This window comes from Blennius ocellaris, assembly GCF_963422515.1.
Source record: "Blennius ocellaris genome assembly, chromosome: 6".
Classification (NCBI taxonomy): domain Eukaryota; kingdom Metazoa; phylum Chordata; class Actinopteri; order Blenniiformes; family Blenniidae; genus Blennius; species Blennius ocellaris.
In genome coordinates, this window is record NC_137655.1 from 17,985,963 (window position 1) to 18,006,742 (window position 20,780).

The 20,780-nt window shown below is 40.5% G+C and overlaps 4 protein-coding genes across 5 annotated transcripts; 3 read left to right on the forward strand and 1 right to left on the reverse strand.

The window, feature by feature from the left end:
• Positions 1-2,598: 2,598 nt before the first annotated feature.
• egfl6 (EGF-like-domain, multiple 6) lies at positions 2,599-10,910 on the forward strand. The gene is made up of 13 exons (XM_080498756.1): positions 2,599-2,830; positions 4,033-4,139; positions 4,482-4,574; positions 4,761-4,880; positions 4,985-5,104; positions 6,180-6,314; positions 6,395-6,517; positions 6,989-7,051; positions 7,569-7,814; positions 9,512-9,586; positions 9,675-9,770; positions 9,852-10,114; positions 10,297-10,910. Exons 1-13 carry the CDS (start codon positions 2,757-2,759, stop codon positions 10,402-10,404), a joined length of 1,623 nt encoding a protein of 540 aa, XP_080354882.1. The 5' UTR covers positions 2,599-2,756; the 3' UTR covers positions 10,405-10,910.
• A 1,275-nt stretch (positions 10,911-12,185) lies between these two features.
• On the forward strand, positions 12,186-15,809 carry rab9a (RAB9A, member RAS oncogene family). The gene is made up of 3 exons (XM_080498474.1): positions 12,186-12,326; positions 12,564-12,730; positions 14,245-15,809. The coding sequence occupies exon 3, from the start codon at positions 14,284-14,286 to the stop codon at positions 14,890-14,892; it is 609 nt and encodes a 202-aa protein (XP_080354600.1). The 5' UTR covers positions 12,186-12,326; positions 12,564-12,730; positions 14,245-14,283; the 3' UTR covers positions 14,893-15,809.
• A 998-nt stretch (positions 15,810-16,807) lies between these two features.
• Positions 16,808-19,381, reverse strand: trappc2 (trafficking protein particle complex subunit 2). 2 transcript variants are annotated; one of them, XM_080498519.1, is made up of 5 exons: positions 19,336-19,381; positions 18,971-19,097; positions 17,802-17,950; positions 17,282-17,363; positions 16,808-17,176 (listed from the first exon to the last, which is right to left on the reverse strand). In XM_080498519.1, exons 2-5 carry the CDS (start codon positions 19,061-19,063, stop codon positions 17,078-17,080), a joined length of 423 nt encoding a protein of 140 aa, XP_080354645.1. In that variant the 5' UTR covers positions 19,064-19,097; positions 19,336-19,381; the 3' UTR covers positions 16,808-17,077. The 2 variants fall into 2 exon arrangements, with proteins under 2 accessions (XP_080354645.1, XP_080354646.1); XM_080498520.1 differs by having other exon boundaries at positions 19,299-19,364.
• Positions 19,382-19,805: 424 nt separating this feature from the next.
• On the forward strand, positions 19,806-20,696 carry LOC308131471 (centriole and centriolar satellite protein ofd1-like; the record flags this gene model as incomplete). The annotated part of the gene is made up of 3 exons (XM_080498199.1): positions 19,806-19,901; positions 20,007-20,196; positions 20,575-20,696. The coding sequence occupies 3 exons, from the start codon at positions 19,806-19,808 to the stop codon at positions 20,694-20,696; spliced, it is 408 nt and encodes a 135-aa protein (XP_080354325.1).
• Between the last annotated feature and the right edge of the window lie 84 nt (positions 20,697-20,780).

A 20,780-nucleotide genomic window follows, 5' to 3' on the forward strand; every position in this document is an offset into this window, starting at 1 on the left:
AGTACAATGGAGACATGAAGTGTTCAACTGCTGGTAATAAAAATCCATTAATGGCAGCAGACGTTGCACAGTGACGTAGTGATGAGCACTCTCACCTCACTGCAGGACTGATCCGAGTCCAGGCTGGAGTTTCCATGTTCTCCCTGTGCTTAGGTTCTGTCCTGGCACTCTGGTTTACTCATACAGTTCAGAAACATGCATTTGAGTTGAATTTAGATTGCCTGTAGGTGTTAATGCTGGTCTGACTGTCGGTTTCTCTGTATTTGCTAAAGGAATGGCAAAAAATCTCTGTTATCACAAATATTATGATATTAATTTATCAGGTAATCCTGAATATGTCTTCACTAAAGTAAAATATTAAATGAAAGTTTATGCTAAATGGGTTTCACTGATGTTAACAGCAGAAAAAAAAAGGAGTTATAAACTGTACAAAGATCTAGTCTCGCTTCAAATGCTAGTCTCTATTCAGAACAGACGAGGGCACTGTTGTTGCAGTAATACAGATCCATTCATCCCTCCATCCATTTTCTCAAGTGTTTCATCCACTAAAGAGTAGTTAGCTGAAGAGTAAGGTGAAGTACAGGGTATCCTGGGTACACAGGTTAATACTGTAAAAGTTGATATTCCATTATATGAACAAAAGCCCAACACCCAAAGTAAGCTCTCTCAGGCAAAGGGACAACACTCAGTAGCTCTTTATAGATACACTGAAACTTGATACACAAAGCTTTGAAATAATGTTTTTTGGGGGTTTTTTTTAACTGAATTCCTCACAAAAAAAGTAATATACCTTTAATAGATTTACCTTCCACTTGTTTCTTTTTATCATAAGGTCTTCTCAAAAATTCAAAGGAGACAAAATGCTGGGAAAGAGCATTCCCCTCATCCCCAGCCTTCTCCTGTTGCTGTTCCCTCCCACAAACTCTGGATCCCCGGAGAGAAATCTCACTCGACACTTGGAGAACCACTGTTTGAATCCGATCTGAAGGAGCAGGGGGTGCTCGGCTCCCCAGGAGCATTCAAGGCTTTAGGGCTCAAGGGTAAATAGAGTTGGTAATGCAGTGGCTTTCACTACTGACCAGACCATCCAGCTATAAACTTACATCTCTAGACAACCACTACAACCTCAGAAATCTCTTTACTGTGACCTAACCACTGCAGCACCATGTCACTCTGTAAGAATACTCAGAATTGACACCATACATCCGCCCCAGCACAGCACACGGTGCATCACACTGCACACCGAAGAGCCTTAGCGTACAGTTGACATGGCCTACATGCTTAAGATGTCAGTCATATAGAGTCAGATTTCAAACTAGAAATGGAAGGCAGAGTGTCTGTGCATGAATGTGTGTGCAGGCTTGTGCACATGTGATGTTGTTATATGTTTACTTTCATAACTTTGGTGGAATAATGAGTAATGATGACAAACTCAATGCTCTGATTAACTTCAGAACATTTTTGTATCCAAACCTGCTTCTCAAATCTGCATTCCTCACTGTGATTATTTACCAGACATATATTAGGACAACGTCAATGTAAATAGATTTTCACTATACAACTGACATGAAAACTGAGCTGCCAAATGTTAGCAAACTCCCAGTTAAGATTATACAAATGCTTGACCAGTCCTGCTGTAGGTTTGCAATATAACACATAAAATGCACACCTATGATATGGTAAAGTACAGACAGTTGGTAAATATAAGCATCTGAGCTGAATATGTTCTACAAGTAATAAATGTCTTGATGAATAATGAGAAGCTTCCATTTGTCCATTTCATCCAAACACAGACTTTTTTCAAACATTCATGGGTTTCAAAATATTAGCTTTGTTTCCAACTAAAGAGACAAGTGACGTAGAAATATAAAGAATTTTGAATTCATTCTGAAATTGTTTTTTTCTGTATCTGAACAACAAATGTAAACGGAATGAGCTCCGGCAGAAATACGACATGTTCACTTCCACAAGGCCATGCGAGCAGGGCCAGATGTTAGCAGTGATTTTGGAAGTGTGAAAACTCATTAAACACTTTTATGGCTGGACTAGAAGTGAACATGAGCGAGGAGCAAAACTTTATGTGTCAACTGTGAGCAAGACATCAAAGAGCGCTGCAGCCCCTAATGACGGGTCTATGCATGTCTGAGTACCACAATTAGCCAGTACAGCTAATTATCTAAAACACAGCAAAGGCAAACTGCTGAGTAGCAATTTTACAGTACAATTTGTTTTTCAGAAAGAGATCACTTGGTTAGTTGGAGAGAGCAACAGTATAGTTTTTCCAAATGCTCTCACGGAGATTTTTGATTTTTTGATTTTTTTTTTTTTTTGTAATGTGGTCCTGTCTAGGATTTAAGCAAAGACAGAAGGACCCCTAAACATAATCCCCACCCCCTTTTGACAAACCCACTCCTACCTCCAAAAAGCCACCACCTATCTCTTAGCGCAGTGTCATTTCGCAGTGTGTCAACCCACCTCTGGAATTTCAGTGCGGAAGAAGGGAGAAGCAAATTATGGGACAGAGAGTAGCGGCAGCATAGAAAAGAGTGTGAGAGAGATTTTTCTATCCCCTCCCTTTGAGGTGACTTGGAAGTTCGAGAAATACATGAAATCCAGCGTTCTTTCCATAAGCTCTCAACTGAGACCTTCTCCTGTCTAAGCAATTTAATGAGCGTTAGCCCCAAGGAGAACAAGCCAGAACGCACAGCAACAAAAGCCAGTCTCTTGGGAAACAAAGCGCTACGGCTGTGATAGACATGCAGCCATTTATTCTGGTCGGTGCTCTTATTCTCCTGCTCCACATCTCATCTGGCAGCACAGAAGCCCAAAGGTAAGTCAATCAAGCATGGGATGTTGAATGCTGGGCTTATAATGACTGAGACCTGCAGCAGGTGGGACTCGGATGTGTCGTCAGTTCGGAATCTCAAATCTTCCAAAGTTTGAGGTCTGACCGATGTTAGACGTATCACATAGCAGTAAGTCTGAATGCTCATAAAATCCCTCAAATGCTACCTATAGAAATGGAAAGTGTACAACTTATCCTTAATCGTGTGGCCAGGAAAGGAAATTACTAACACTTGAACTGCTGGTTTCTCCACATGCTATTATTTTAAGTGGAGCTTTAAGAGTAACACGAACCCCTTTAGTTTAAACTGATTTACGTGCTTTAAATCTTCACGGGAAAAACTGTTGTTTTGATGGTATGCACACATGCCGCTGCTGCCGCTGGAGACTGGGAGAGAGTAACAGCTAAATGTAGCACAGCAACTGTTGATAAGTGACGAGCACCTGTCACACTCAGGACCCCGTCTCCGCTGGACTATTCTGGTTGATTTCTATCAAGTCTCAGATTCCTCTAGTCATACTGGAGCCTAAGCCCCTGTTAAGATGCCAACACCACTGAAACCTAAACATCTTGGATGTCAAAAGTTAAGGCAACTTAGGATTTTAACTAAATTTACAGCTCCAAAATACACACATGTGCAATATCATCTGTCTGGCCCTGTGAGTTATTTTTGGTGGAATGTTAATTTGGTAACAAAATCCGAGAAGAAAATCCTGCAAAAAATTATTTTAGACAATGATCAAAGTTCAGTTAAAAAAAAAGGAGGAAATAGAAGTCTGTGAAGCATGAAACTGAAACACGGGAAGTGTCTGATTAGGGTGTTTTTTTTTATCTGTGGCCTACATCCTGTCAGCTGGCTCTCGCTCCACAGGGAGCCCCACTTTCATCACTTAAGTGTAGCTGCCTTAAAGGACACTTTATTTAGGTTATTGTGTTGTTGGACAGTAATTTAAAAATCTGACAACTGCCATTTAGGATAACTTTAAGGGTTGTTGATGTGTGGGCTTAAAATTTGCAATAGCCTACATTTACCATCAGTCTGTCACTGCGTCTACTGGGCTAAAACTGGGTTGGAAAACTTTATTTACATTGGGAAGTTCTGTGGGCTGGCCAAGGTCAGCTGTAAATACTAGTAAAGACACACAAATTACACATCTTACCTTTTACTCTTCTCTTCTTCAACAAAGGCATCACAGACAAGTCCCTACTGGAAACCAACCAGGTGTGTGTCGCTATGGCAGGAGACTTGAGTGTTGCTACGGCTGGAGGAAAAACAGCAAAGGACAATGTGAAGGTGAGAGGACTTCACATTTTCTAAAGTTGAGTTTGCATACAAAATGTGCTACACCGTGAACAAAGATCAATATATGCATGGTATATTTAATGCAATGTCTTTTATTATTGAACTGAGGTCTGAAATCCCTGCCTTGATCTCTTGACTATTGTTATTCTTTTCAGGAAAGATATTTTCCAAACCAAAAAATGTGGAGAAAATGAGAACCTACATTAAAAAAAAAAAAAAAAAAAGACATTGGCTGTGTAATAGAAATGTGTGGTTTGACTATGTTCCACTATCCTCCACCACTGATATGTCTGGTGGTATTTCTTCTTTTTTTTATGTTAAATGTTTTACCAGCTCAGTGTGAGCACGGGTGCAAGCATGGAGAGTGTGTTGGCCCCAACAAATGCAAGTGTTTCCCAGGATACGCTGGAAAGATATGCAATCAAGGTAAGTGTGGTTGCTGAAGAACGTCTGGAAACATTGTTCACTCTGGGTACAAAATAATCTAATTTCCTGTGGATAACTTCCTTGTGTTTTTAATAATCTACCTATCTGCTGAATTGCAATGAGTTTGAGTTAAATGTTGGAAAAGGCAGTGCTGCAGATGAAAAAATAACAAGTTCTTCTTTCTAGATCTGAATGAGTGCGGCTTGAAACCTCGTCCCTGCGAGCATCGCTGCATGAACACCCATGGTAGTTACAAGTGTTACTGCCTCAACGGATACACCCTGATGCCTGATGGATCCTGTGCCAGTGAGTCCAACTGAGAAAATATTCATTCAGGCACAGAGGATGACACAACAGTTGTTGTTATTTTTTGTATGTATAAGTCTGATCATGTGTGTGCATGCTTACAGATTCAAGGACATGCTCTCTTGCTCACTGCCAGTACGGCTGTGAAGAGGTACAGGGGGAAATCCGCTGCCTCTGTCCATCAGCAGGCTTGCAACTGGGGCAAGATGAGAGAACTTGTGTAGGTGAGCAGTGCTATTCACACAATGACAGAGCATAGTGAGTTAGTGTTTTTCAGCATTCAGTGTCATGCAGCTAAAACTGGATTTTTTAAATTTATTTTTTTATAATGGCAAGACAATGTGAGTATTGTGTTACGTGACTTTTGCACGCTGGAGTTCAAAATCAGATGGAGGCAATTAAGTTATATTTCTTCCCACAAAACTGCTTGAGCTGACCCTGAGCCAGCGGGGCACGATCACACAGGGGAAGTAATATACTGGCTGCACAGCATTAGGTTTCAGGAGGGCCATGGATCCAACACTCAAATAAATGTGATTAACAGCAAAGGGATTGTCTTTCAAAATGTGCCAAGAAAAAATATCCCGAGAGGAATTCTGCAAAATATGATGAAATAAGCACATTTGTACCATATCAAAAAATTAAATATCAAAATAAGCAAAATGTCAACTATCTGGTCTGCACCAGATATGATACAACCCCAACCGCCTGCAGGCCAAAATGTTCATTTGCTTCACAACTTTGACATGGCACTGGATCACGCTCAAATTCATGATGGCGATTGCGCTATTACCTCAAAAAGCTTCATGGCCTCCAGGAATATTCTCCATTGTTTTCACAGCAGCGGCAGTAGCTTGTTTGATACACACCACCACCTCCCACCAGGCTGGGCAACGCATCAAACGTATTTGAGCATTGTTGGGTGGAGAGAAGCCTCTGAGGAATTGTGTTGATGATCACCCGGATGGCGATGCTCCCTGCTGGCAGGAGGAAAAGACCAGCTAATTATTGGATGCAACCGGCTGGCCAGAAAAATGGATTGCAGGAAGTGGTGGTGTCTATGGTGCAGTAGAAATGAGCCTTTCACAAATAGTATAAAGAAAACGGATAAAAAAATGAATAATCCGATTACCATTATTAGTTGTGATGTGTCTAAAATGCAGGTTCCTGCAGTACAGAGTAAATGTGAAGTGATGGATAAGTATAGTGCCGAAAGATTGGGCCCATTAGATTCACACAGATCCATAAATATAAAAACAGAACCATGATAACTTTCTTGTTTGTTTTATCTCTGTTCAGATATTGACGAATGCGTGACTGGGAAGAACCTCTGCCCGCACAACAGACAATGTGTCAACACCTTTGGCAGCTATTACTGCAAGTGCCAGGATGGCTACGATCTGAAATATGTTGACGGGAAATATGACTGTGTAGGTAAGGTATACAAGTTTATGAATGCGAACTGCCTGTAAGCAGTTGTACGAACAGTACAAATAGGCTTCTTCCTATTCCAGACCTGGATGAGTGTGCAGCCGGCACCCACAAGTGCAGCCACCATGCTGTCTGTTTGAACACTCAAGGATCCTACAAGTGCAGGTGCAAGTCTGGCTTCAGAGGCAATGGCTTCGAATGCTCTGGTGAGATCCCAGATCTGCTACTCATAACTATGAATCTGTTCATTTTACGTCGGCCTTTTCAATTCTGCAAGATAGGGCAAGATCACAAATGAAGACGCTTACACTCGATGGCAGAAACATGTGTCTCAGAACTTCCCAGATGAGAGCAGTCAGTCAGATAGGAGCTGTTTAACAGCAACATATTTCATTTGGACTCCTTAAACATCAGAAACTGCGGTCCTGCCAAGGCGAGTTTCCTGTTTTCAGACTTCACTCCCTTCACAGATGTTAGCATGAGAGAAGCAGAGATTGAAAACACACCTGTGTAAATATATGGCACTGCACTGCAGCCTTCCTACTGAGGAAGTGGAAAAGAAGGTAGTGCTGCACTCGTTGAACCAGACCCAGACAACAGGTGAACTTTCATGTGGCCAAATTACATAAAGAGTTCACGAGTTTCAGTGTGAATGAAGATGCGTTTATTTCTTGTAGTCAAACCCTTTTATCAGAGGCCCTGGGATGGAGACAAAGGCAGTGCAGATGAGTTCCTGAATGGTGAGATTGTGCAGAGCCCAAACCTCTGCATTGGATGCTCATGCTCTGCTCTGCAACCCCATCCCTCCCATCCTTCACTCTCGCCGAATGCCTCTCCCAACTCTCTGCCTGGCTCTTGGCTGGATATGTTGTATGCCCACAATATGCACAGCTTGTTAGGAAAATCCTGAGCATGACCTTTTTTCATAAAGAGCTGACATGATGAAAGGCTTGTAGATTCATAATGACACTATATAAATATGCATTGAACGGACGTTACTGTCATGCTTCATTTGCATGCAGTAGTATAATCCTATCTGTTGTTATAGCATGTACATCTGCCATAGCTCCACCCCTGAGGGGAAGTGATCTATTTTGTTCATGAACTGGTAAGTGACTTCAGGGATGTGATTAATAAGAATCACATCTGCAGACTACATGACAGCAAAGGCACCTGCATCCTGGTGAAATATATTCATTTCCTTCACATGATTGCGGATCCATGTGTCTAATCCATTTCCTCTTCCTTCCTATACAGCCATCCCAGACTCCCAAGTGAAGCCCGAGATTCTGGGAGGCAAACTGAGCAACGAAGACATCAAAAACTTTATCCCCGAGCCAGTCTCGACTCCTCCTCCCAGGATCCAGCAGCAACCTTTTGACTATGATGGAGAGGAGTACATCGGCGTTGAGACTGAGGGCAGAGGACAAGAGGGATTTCCCGAAGAAGAGGAGGGTGAGGAAGAAGAAGACAACCAGCTCAATCCAAGAGGAGATGTTTTTGGTACGTTTCATTTTTTTTTTTTGTTAGGCCTGTTTGAAGTGAATTCATTCTACCATTCTGGGTGGTCTGTTGGGATGTGCAACATAAACACACTCAACTAACCCAAGTATGTTTCGACTTTTGCTCTCATCTCTGCGCAGCATCTGAACACAATTACACACTGTTCAGGAGGAAGCTAAACAAGTAAAACTGAGCAACCCCTGGATTAAACCATTGGCCAAAGAGGACAATGAGTTGGGTTCATCAAGTTCCCTGTTGAAATCAGTATTCGTCTGACAACACCAGTTCATAAGACCTCTGATTAGTATCCTATACATGACAAACTAGCAACTTTGCTTGACCATGGTCGCACTATTTTAACATGCACAATTTCATGAAGGTGATCAATTTATAATTTAAAAAAAGTGGAAGTCCACAATCATGATCATTTACTCTATAAATCTCACAAAATCTGAATAATATTTCTTTTCGTACTGCATTACAAGCACTGCAATTGTTGTGTTTTTACAATCACAAAACGTACCATTCTTTTGTTTTCTAATCTAACATACTTCTCTCTTAACTGCTAATACTTAATCGGGGTCTATAAACATGTTTGTAGTTTATTAATAATCCAGAAATGTGTGATTCAACGCAACCTCGACATTCGATTGATTATAACAAATCACAAATTAATAGTGTTCATACAGTAGCAGTCATCTGACTGAAAAAAATCCCCTAGATGATGTCTCTTTTCATCAAAAACCTCTATATTTATGGGAACATCCAAGCCTGTGGAAGAAGCCAGGTAGCAAGAGGAGACAGGCCCCAAGACATCCATCACCTCCAGGGAGGAATTTTACTTTGTCGGTATGTGAGAGCTGAAGGATCGGACCCATCCTGGGTTTGCTTCCCATCTCCTGGGAGGAGGGTGAGGAAGGGAGGATAGTTACAAAGCCCCCCGAGCCTTTTATTATGTTTTCCCCAAAACAGCTGTTGTGCAAACAGACTTGAGTCCTTGTAGGAAAGTCTGTCATCAGCACTCGAGACCTCTCTAACACCAGCCCACTGTGGCTTTGCAGGTTCAATAACCCCAGCTGTCACTCGTCTCCGTGTGAAAGGGGGTTTCATGGGGGTGATTTGCTGCAGGGGCTTTAAAAAGGCTCGGGGAACAGGGGGAGGGGGCTATATCCTAAAGTTGTAATTCCATTTGAAGAAATGGATGACAGCAGGGCAGGTCTACACCTGTTTGTTAAAAGCCCCTTTCTCGCTTTTGTTTTATCAGGGAAAATCTTTGCGGTATTATTTGGGATCTTTTTCCAACAGTACATAATTGCAAAAAGCTGTTTCAAAAACTATAATTACAATTCAGTTGCTCTACTAAAGTACACTCAGATGCCAATTTACGAGGTACCGCCACTTCTAAAATGCTCACAATAAATCTAAGCTTAGACTTTCTGTTTGAACAGAACATGACAACCTTCATATAGAGCACCACGGGCAACAGATTCAATATAAAACTTTTGCGCAGCGACTGCTTGTTAAAATAATCACAACAGATTATTTTCATCATAGGTTCTGCTAAAGTGAACTCAAACGCATGAGAAGTCCATTCATATGAGTCCCACTGAATGGCAATAAGATGCATGTTTACCGGAGTTAAAATTTGATGAATATAAATGATTGATCACTTTTCCTCCTTTCATTCATGAACCCAGTTTCAGAGGACTTTGAGTCGGTGTTCGGTCCAGCCACAGAAATCAAGGAAGTCCACATAGCACCAGCTCAGGAAGGTATTAATCAATTTGACTCCACAATGTTTACACAACGGTTTACTGAAAACTTTATGCAACTCATCACAAAATGTCTTTTACCTTCCAGAGTACATCTTGGACTGCAACTTTGATCAGGGAGCATGCGAATGGGTCCAAGACAGGGCTGACGACATCGATTGGAGTGTGGCTTACCACGATCATGGTAACAAAATGCAATTTTCTTTTTCCCCTTTAAGTTTTGTGTATTCGTGTGCTGTTACTCACGCGAGGAATAAACTGTCAGGTGCTGAGTACTACATGGCCCTCAGTGGGCTCCTGGGGGACCAGGGCGACGTGGCCAAGCTGAAGCTGCTTCTGAGTGACCGCGCTCAGCAGGGCAGCTTCTGCCTCGCCTTTGACTACCGTGTGGTCGGCCACAATGTGGGAACGCTCAGGGTGTTGCTGGATAACAATGCGTACCCAGTGTGGGAGCAGAGCCAAAGCCGGGACCAGAGCTGGCAGGCGGAGTTCCTCACCGTGGCCTGGACAGTCGAAGCCCCAGAGTCTGTGAGTACTTTGTCAGATTTAATTAATATACTAATATACGAATCACCCCAGCCCCTGCATCTCAAATATCTGCTCGTAATGGTGGAAATTGTTCTCAAGGTGTAATGACACTAGGTTAAAACCTATTACAAAGAATAATGAGTGATATCTGTGACATGGACATGTGATTGTATGTCTTTCAGATTATCTTTGAAGGTCAGCGTGGGAAAGGTCTTGGAGGTGAAATAGGACTAGATAATGTTGTGCTGACCTCAGGGCCTTGTCAAGATGACGCCAGTCCAATTTTTTAAGGATTTCCACCTCCGATCAACATTTCTGTGCTGACTGATACCTGCCAATGCTTCTCATTTCCAAAGTCCCGGGTCTTAAATGTCTTCAATGGAGCTCCCCAGTCTTCTTTCATGATGCAGCCGCGTGGTCTGGAGCGATAAATACCTACAATCAGCACATGCATGTTTATTTCACCACCATGCTGCTGCCCTCAGTGCATCCCACCGCATTCATACATTATATGGTGATTTTGCTTTTTCAATTGTCTTGAGCAACACAAATGACTCAGATCTCAGGAATAGGTGGAAATGCTAACTTTGCCTTTTAGTTGTGTTTAACAGTATTGTGCTTAGGCCTTTGTTGCATATGTGACAATGTATTGCTGAAGTTGCCCAAAAATAATATACAACATATAATGTGAATTGTTAGCTTAATTGTTCCAGATAGCTTAGATGAGAAAAACAATTTTGAAGGCTGTTTAGTTGAACTGATAATAAAAAAAAGTATTAGGACGTAAATGATGTAAAATGTTTTGTTTTTATTTTCTAATAATGCTGTATTAGTACATTAAAATTGTTTTTATACAATCCTGCCTGTTTCTTGTTCTATGTTGTTGTAATATTACATATTTGGAGGGCCAGACAGTTGACATCTCTGTATGGAAGTTCTCCCTGTAGGGTTTCTTCAGGTTGTCCAGCTTACTTTCACAGTACATACACTGATGCATTTCCTTCAAATTCAAAAGAGAAATGCGTCCATAATGAGATAGCCAGATCACAGAGTAACCCTAGAGAGAAATATTTATGTGGTTTCTATAGACATCGCTGTCTTTAAAGGAAAATATACACAAAGGACTCCTGGAGGACAGTTCTGAGGTATTTGTGCTTCGCTTGATTTAGTGGGTGTTTTATACATTATCCAAATCACAGAAGGAAAATTGCAGTATTAAATTGAGGCCTAACCACTACTATGCTAGTTAACCAAACCGCAATCCAAAAGGAGCAGCATAAATCATTCTTACTTTGAGTACTTGCTGGTGTACTTGTTTTTTCATGAAAAGCTCGAGCGGTTCTAAAGTATTTTGATATACTGTGTTGTTTAATTTAGTGGACATTTCAGTGGGATACCTGGTTACAATCAAACTAACTGCTGGGAAAACGATATATATAATTTATTTTAACCAATATGCATTTGGCTTATATAAAATGTAAACAAAGCTGATAGCTAACAGTTATATATCGCCCTCTGGTGGTGTTGCAATAAACTGCAAAGAAGTGACGTATACCAAATAATTTGTAACAGATGGGATACCAAGGTTAGTTAAAAATGCAATGGACACATACAGAAGCCAAGAGCATAAATGTGGCTTATTTGTCGTAACTGCGTGCCGTATCATCTGTAATGGATTAAAGTAATATATAAGTGAGGGCCTGCTGCGTTACCTCTGCGCTCGTTGGTTGTTTCTGTCTGCTGATGAGATCACATGACCGGTGTTTCGGATGAACTGGTTTCCCCGTCGACTGACGACCAACTTCCTTTAGCGTCCGTCGTTACGGCAGTAGTAACGACAGTTGTTAAAATAAGACTCCGATAAAGTACGACACTTCAAAACTTTGTTGTCAATGTGGTTAAATTGTACTCACCGGGACAGCGATGGGGTTATGTCGGGTTTTCTCTTAACATCTGCCTTTACTGGCATCAAAAACAGAGGCGAAAGGAAGTCGGTCACCAGTTAACAGGAACACCAGTTGAAATGTAACACCGGGTGCTAGTCTGCGGCTGCTCCATGTTAGCAGCGAGCCTCTGGACCTGACCAGGAAATTGTGCTCCCTGACGTTAAATCGACTCACGCCGGGGCGAGGGGCTGTCAAACTAATGCGTCTACATTACTCCACTTGTTTCGTTATCGTTGATTCAGCTGCAGCTTCACCCAAACTATAAGGTACTGTTATTAGCAAGAGAGTGTGCTTCATTAACTCCAGCTGTGTTGTTTTCCTCTTTCATGTTAGCCTAGCTTAGCCTGGAGCTAACTCTGGATATTAATTGTATCTCGTGGTATTCTTAAAGTTCGTTTTTGAGTATACTCCAGCCACAAGCTAAACCTTTTTTTTTAAAGTATTATTTATCACTGCAACAATGTTGATGGTTTGATTGCAATTGACTTCTCACGTCTCAGCAGCCGGCAGCCACAACCAGGAAGCTTGAAAGCCTCGTCACTGTGTTCCAGCTGGCTGATCGTTACCTGCATGGCTGCTCACATCAACATTAAACCATGAGCATGTGACCGCAGACTGGCGTTTACTTCACATGATCTGGACGAGCAAAAGGGATCCAACTCGACAAGAGGTGAGGGGTCGAACTCGCCAAACATTCACCAAAGTTGCGTTTCTGCAGAGGAGTTCAATACATTGAGCAACATGGATTCCAGCAAAGTCGACTTGCATGTTGGTTTAGGCAGAATCAAGTGACGTTCAAGGCATTTTATGCAGAACGATATACTAAATAGATATTGTTGAATGGTAAGAGATCCCTGACAGGTTTATGTAGTTGCAAAACGCCTACACAACCAAAAATATATCTACTTTCAAGGTGCAGGTGTGGTATTGACCACTCTCAGAAAGAATACATGGTTAAGTGTGTGCAACATTAACATTTTTATTGTGGAAGCCAGTAATCAATACACAATCTTCAGATCATAAGGTAGCACGGCTTTAAAAACAAACTCAGTTGTGTAGTGGAACTCAATACATGTATCAAGTAAGGACTCTGAGAACACAGTTTACTGTTGCACTCACAGATCCTTGTTAAAGCTGAAAGAGTCAATAAAGAAACACAAGTTCAATAACAGAACAGGGTAGAATCCTGTGATCCAGAAGAGAGAAAAAAAATACTTTGTGGAACAAGTAGAACTGTGATCTCTAATATGAATAGATGAAGGACCATCTGTTGTCAGTTAAACCTGCATCCTTGACTTAAGAGATACGTTTGTACATATGGTGAGCGACTGACATCCGTCATCATTAGTGCTGCATGACTAGTTTAGATTTTGGAGCAACACACACTGTTCAATTCAACTTTATTTATATTGTACCAAATACAGCAGTCATTCCTAGGTGCTTTTAACAGAGAAAAGAGAAACTGTACATTCTGTTTTTAATACAATTTCAGTAAGATGTGGCTAAACTATGTGTAGTACTCCACTGAGTAAGAATAACATGTATTAAATAAATAATTGCAAAGTTTCAAACATTAACCCAGTCTGTCAAACTTATATTTAGGTTATTTTTATACAAATATGTGCAGTGTTGGTACACCGTGTATCAAATGTAAATGGAGTATAATCATGGTAATCAAATCTTCCTGATTTTAAAAAGCCTCAAATATACTAAAATAACAAGGTTCAGTTTTTAAGAATTTCAATAAGCTTTTTATAAACATTTAAAGACAACTTAATTTAAATAGAAATACAATTATAACTTGCTTCTAGTCATCAGGTTTTGTTAGCTGAGCGCTATCGTCAGCAAGAAAGAGGAGTGGTTCAGGTCTGTGAATAAACTGAAGGTAAAGGGTAGGGTGCTATATAAATGACATGGCAAAGTGATAAAGGGAGGGAAAAACAGGCCGTGCTGCTTATGTAAAGTGTAGCGGAAGTGGCTGTGTTGACTCTTAACTCTCCTTTCCCGTAGTGCATTCGTCAAAACAAATGTGACGGTCCCAGTGATGGAACGGTCGAGTTGAGGAAATGAATCAAATTGTCTCAAAAGATGCTCTTCAGTCAGATGAACTGTTAACATGAGCATTCATGAGACCTGTACGCACACGTGCAAAACTCAATTGTGACGTTGTTTTCCCTCTATTAGGTCAGTTACTTACACGTGAGCGGTTGAGAGTGAATTACCATGACGACAAAGACGTCCCTGCTGAAGGTGATTCTGCTGGGTGATGGCGGGGTCGGGAAGAGCTCCATCATGAACCGTTACGTCACCAACAAGTTCGACGCGCACCTCTTCCACACCATCGGCGTGGAGTTCCTCAACAAGGACCTGGAGGTGGACGGCCACCAGGTCACCCTGCAGATCTGGGACACTGCCGGCCAGGAGCGATTCCGCAGCCTGAGGACTCCTTTCTATCGCGGCTCTGACTGCTGCCTGCTCACCTTCAGCGTTGACGACAACCAGAGCTTTCTCAACTTGGGCAACTGGAAGAAGGAGTTCATCTATTATGCAGACGTCAAGGAGCCGGAGAAGTTTCCGTTTGTCGTCTTGGGAAACAAGTTGGATGTGCCGGAGCGGCAGGTGTCACCGGAGGAGGCTCGGCAGTGGTGCCAGGAGAACGGCGACTACCCCTATTATGAGACCAGCGCCAAGGATGCCACCAATGTAGCGGTGGCCTTTGAGGAGGCAGTGCGCAGAGTGTTGGCAATGGATGAAAGAACGGACCACCTCATCCCCACGGACACGGTCAAGCTCCACAGAAAGCCTCGCTCTGCCACCACATGCTGCTCGTAACACCCGGGAGTTCTCACTAATATGAATTTGCTGGTTATGCCTGTTTTGTGTGACGAGGCTGTAGGTGTGCAATTCTGTAGTAACATTTTATTTAAACAAATTCTGCTACTGGCTTTGTGATTTGTTATACTGTCAAAGGTTGGAGAGTGAAAGTGGAAAGCAACACTAACATCAACACACTCCAATGATAAAATTAACCTCAAAGCATTGATTCACATTGGTCCAGTATTATGTTATCGCTGAAAAGTTCCATGTTCTTCTGAAATTGTTTGATTCTGTCATGAAGAAAAATGTCTTTGAAATCGTGTTAAAGCTGTGTACTATTTTGGGGGGTGCAACCATTAATGGACTTTTAAACCTCACTCCCAGAGTGTGCAGAGTGACGACCAATTGAATTTCTATTTAGGAAATAATCACATAGTTAGAAAATCGTATACCACTCAATAATCTAGATTTCTGCAAATAATGAAGTAGCTACGACACTACTTTGTACAACTAACAACTTAAGGCTTGTTATAACCGCACCTTTACGTCATGTTTGTGCACTTTGTAAATATGTTATGGCTTTGTGCTGGAAGCACCGAGTGCTGAGCGCCCCCACCAGAAAATAAATATTGACACAAACTTAACATGCATGACAAATACATTTAAGTTTCTGGGAACATTTTGTAAGCCATTTTTTACCTTGAAGAAAATCACCGAGTCAAGAAGGGACTCTGCTGGATGATGGTGTAATGAAGTTTTCATGGATTGATTGGGCTGGGTTTTTTTTTTTTTTTTTTCAATGATTCTGTCCTTCAAGAACACTTAACATTTTTTTATACTTACAAATTCTTTCTTCACAGCCTCACGCACTAGTGAATCATGTCATCTATCTTCTATATGTTAGGTTTCATTTCTGGTTTAAAACTGTACTACTGGAATGTCAAAGGATAAATAAACCCCTGAGAACAGTCTTGTTTTCTAGCCTGGAAACTCCACACATGTTATACAAGGGTTTTAACAGAATTGATAATTCAAGCTCTGCTCTTTCCTAACTGGCATCTCGCGATACAATGCCTGAACTGGCAGACGACTGTCAAAATGTATGGCTGTTAAACTAAGTTGTGAGGTGCAGGATCACAGCTTTCCATATTCCCCCACCATGATGTGTGTGGCCAAAGGCGGCATTACACTAGATGGGAACGTGTCAATAAGTGACGTTTTCAGGCCTTGGTAATACACAAACCCTGCACATCTCGGCCTGGCTTCCCATTCAGGGTTTGAATAAAACCAGGACTAAGATAATCTGGGTTGTTTTTTTTATCCTGGAGTTTGACCCCAATCTAGAATGGAGAAAGCGAACGGAAACTTTTAAAGAATATTATTACAGTCTCCCATAATTGAAGACAACCGGGATTCAACCACAGAAAACAAAAAAAAAAGGAATACATGGACTGAAATACTGAATGAATATAGTGCGGCTGACTCGGTTGGTATAGTCGTCTCTCAATCAGATTATTTGAATAACCTAAATTGAGATTATGTTCATTACAAATATAGTTCATATAATTCTTGCACCTGCCTCAGGAGCAAGGGGTCAGCTATTTAATTTTAGCACTACTCTTCAGGTTTTTTTTTGCCGTGTAACTAGTCCCTTCCCTTTGGGGAAACTTACATAAAGAACACATTAAAACATGCAGAATGTTTGGAAATAAGTTGCGCCAATGTTTATTAACGATTTGGCAAAGTGTTTCCTAATAAATCCCCCAAAAAAGCAAAAACAAATGGCACCTCGTAGAGGAGATCAAAGGAGATCTGTGTCCGTTGGGACACACATCCTAACCCTAACCAAACCACACCCTGGACAGGTTGGATGTCCATCACAAGGTCAACACACATTCACACCGATGGTCAATTTAAACAATTAGCCTTTATTGTTGAGAATACCTGAAAGCACCGAGTACAGACAGGCCCTCAGACTCAAACCAGGGACTTTCTTGCTATGAAGTGACAACCTTGTGTGGCTTATCTTTAACCCATACCATACATAACAATTTCAAAAAATACAAAGAGAACCTCAAACAACAAAAATGTCTATTTGTGTGAGATGGATTAATATTTTTTCAAACAGAAAGAGACATCAAACATGTAAATTATATACAGGAGATAGACAAAAACACACTCCAGTCCTCATGTGACGTGATTAACTCAGGAGATGTTTCTTTCCCAGAAACTGCACTTTCCTCTCAAAAGCCGTTGAGCGGATTGGTGCGTTGATTTCATAGAAAGGATTCATGGCGAACTGCAAATCAAAGCAGATGATGATATAGAAATTCCAAAAGCTCAATAGTTTAAACATTTTCTTGCCTTACTTAAAGTGATGTACATTACATTTTAGGCAGCTTACCTTAATGTACAAATCATAGACATCGTTAAAAAAGTTTTTGATCCCATCCTCCTGTCGCACGTCGTGCAGCATGATGAATCTTATATGTACGGCAAACAATTAAGGGAAATAACATTTCTACAACAAAAAATAAGTTTTCACAGTGTAAAAAAATGTATTACACTATAAATTAGTTTATGGCAGCAGATTTCTGAAATCCCAAGAAATGGCAGAAAATATTCAGGCAACATCTCAGACCTATAATCACAGAAAAAAAGTAAAATCAGAATGATTAAAAGTCTTACTTTTCTCTGGATTTACCTACAACTTTCAGATCATTGACATTATTATACAACTATTCAAAAGCAAAAGACGAGTTTACCCCCGAAACCAGTATTTAACATTACTGTACTTTCTTATATGAGTTGACTACAAAAAGGGGACTTGTCAACGAAGTGATACGCGGCCCTGGAAATCACGTGGCAACAATGTACACAAATATTGTAAATTTAAAAAAAGGAAATGACTGAATATCAAAAGGATATGTCCTGCAGTGACAAATGCAGAAACGAACCACTCGTTGAACTTGTCAACGGTTTTCAGGTACATGCTGTTGGACAGCCACATGTTTTCATCCACCAGGTCCAGCGCTGCATGTGCAATGAACTGGTTCAGATGACGATGGTCATCCTGGAGTCCATAAAGCACATATCAGAAAAAGTCAAGTGTTCAGTTCCAACACACAAAGATAAGGTTGAGAGTGGTGTACAGTGTTGACAGTTACATTGTAGGGTAAAACAGCAACATTTCATATTGTTTTGATTAAATGTTTAACACAGTTAATATAGTACAAGATCGGCCATAACATGATGAATGGTGAGGTAAACATTGATTATCTCTTCGTCAAGCCACCTTTGAATTGGGTGTGTTATAGTAGGCAGCAAGTTGACCTTTCATTGGGTGTAGGGAAAATGAGCAAGCATGAGGAAATTGAGTGTAGTTGAAGTTCGTGGTGTATGATGATGAGAAAAAAGAAGAAGTACACGGACAGGGAGGTCCTATTATGGTGGAACAGTGGATACACCTTGTCATTTAACATATATTTAATTATGGCAGTTGTAAAATGGTTCAACAAAATATAATGATCAAGAATTCAAAAGTAAACACACACTGTGGGAAAAATATTTCCCGAAATATTATTCCCAAATGACCAATCAAGAAAGATTATTTACACAGAATTTGTAATTTATTTATTATTAGAATAATAGCAAATGCATTTTATTTAATATAATGAATGTAGACTATTCAACCAATGTAAGCAAATGATACACTGCCTTAATTTGTCCGTTTTACTACGGAACCTAATTGAAAAAACAAAACAAAACAAAAAAGAAGTGAATTAGCCGTCTGTTAACTTTCTATACTTAAAAACAAATATCTTAATCCCACTGCACATGCAGAAACAGTTTGGGTTTTTTTTAAGAGAGGGGAGATATAAATTAAGGGAGGAACTAGATTTTAAACATCCATGTACCAGCACAAGTTTTAAAACATTTCATATTTATATTTGTATATATGATTGGCGCCAAGATGCCGCATTAAACTAAGTAGCTGTATTCTATATGTGCGCTTTTATTTTCTAAACAATCCAAATAAAATAGCTCGTGAGAGCTGGTGCCACTGACGGTGTGAATAAATAAGACCCGGTACCTTTGATTCGGGCTTCCCGGATGGCAAGAACTCCATCTCAAACACTGGATTGTCATGATGACCAACCATCACAAAGTAAAAGCTTCCCGACATGGTTCTCGCTTCTCTTTGTCAGCGCGTCGTTGCTCTGAGACAAACAACACAAGCAACACATTTGAATGTTTAAATGATTGGAGCTTCGATTTCATCTACAGTGAGCCCATCGGCTAGCAAGCTAAAGTAGCTTTATAAAAGCTTAACACGTAAGTTCAACAGAAATTCCCGTGAAGGATTTGTGGAAGCTTAATGAATAGATAATATACAACAACACAGTACCTAAAAAACTCACGATATATGTCCGTTTGGTGGAGAAAACTTTTGTTTACCTCTCAATTTCGCTTCCTGTAAAGCAGAAGTTGTCGCAAACTGATGACGACATAGATAGTGCGCACATAATCTTTTTTTTAAATTTGCTACCTCTCTAAAAAAAATAACAAAACATAACCATTTAATACGGTATTGGCGGTCGATGCATGTATACATTTTATTGTAAAAAAAAAAAAAAAAAAAAAAAGGATTAATAGTTTGATGGGTTTTTTCATTTACGTCATCTCTGTAAGACAGTTGTCCGTTGGTGGATTTAAATGTTCGAGGTTAGTCTCTTTCACAGACTGAGACGCTTTGGGGTCGTCAGGCTGGTAACTAACGACATTTTACCCCTTTAAGTAATTCCTGAACCATAATAATCTGTATTGTGATATTGCTCGGAAGTGAAAGACAAAAATAAAATACCCAGATCTGTTTAAAGGTAGTTTTTGTTGTTTATACGCGTTGTTTCTCCTCTGTCAGGACTATTATGGCTTCGTCTAAAGAAGATGGGCTTTCCACAGACGAGCTGCGTAAGAGACTCTTTCAAACCTTTAAAGACAAAGGAGTACTCGATTCACTTAAAGTAAGAGGCATCACACACGCTGCTTGCGGTTGATAAAGTCGTTTCAATGTACTTGTCCGAAAGAGCGTGCTCTTCATCCTTTTGCTGTTTCCTACCTGATTATAGGTCCAGTTGCGTAATCAACTGATCCAGGAGTTGAAACATCCCCTGGCAGGACAGGAGCCAGTTCCCAGACTCATACCTGCCAGATCTGAGCCCCATTTGGTTTCAGCCTGTAACAGCATAGTAGCAGACCATCTCCGCTTTTCAGGATATGAGTACACACTGTCTGTCTTCTACCCTGAAAGTGGTCTGTGTAAGAATACGGTGGGTTCTGATTATGAATTCAAAGTAAATGTAAAAAATTGGACTTAAGTTAACGGCAATTGGCAGTTAAATATGTCTCTAATCAATTTCATCAGGTTGCCGGAACCAGAGAATTCATGCAGTTTCTTCACATTAGTCCAGGATCAGCCCTTCACACTTTATTGGTAATTAAACATATATCTCTAAAAGTAATGACCTTCAAATGAATATGATTATTGTCTGAATACTAATAATAATATTGAAACCAATCATTTACAGTCTTCGAATGAAGAACACAGTGATAATGGTGGGTAACTTGTCATATTCCTACTAATCAACCCACTTCTGCCTGTTGGTTTCTTTTACATGCCATGTTTTTGTTTCATAGGGTTTCTGATCAACCTTTTAACACAGCTATTACAACATCATGCACACAGCCTGCGCCAGGATGCTGACACTCAGACAATGGGCTCATCAGGTTATGGAGAGTCTCTCGGTATGATGGACTAATGCTGAAAGTTTACCCTTTTTTATTCTATTCTTAAAACATGGCCTTCAGCTGTGGGTAAAACTTTGTCTCTTCTTCATTCACAG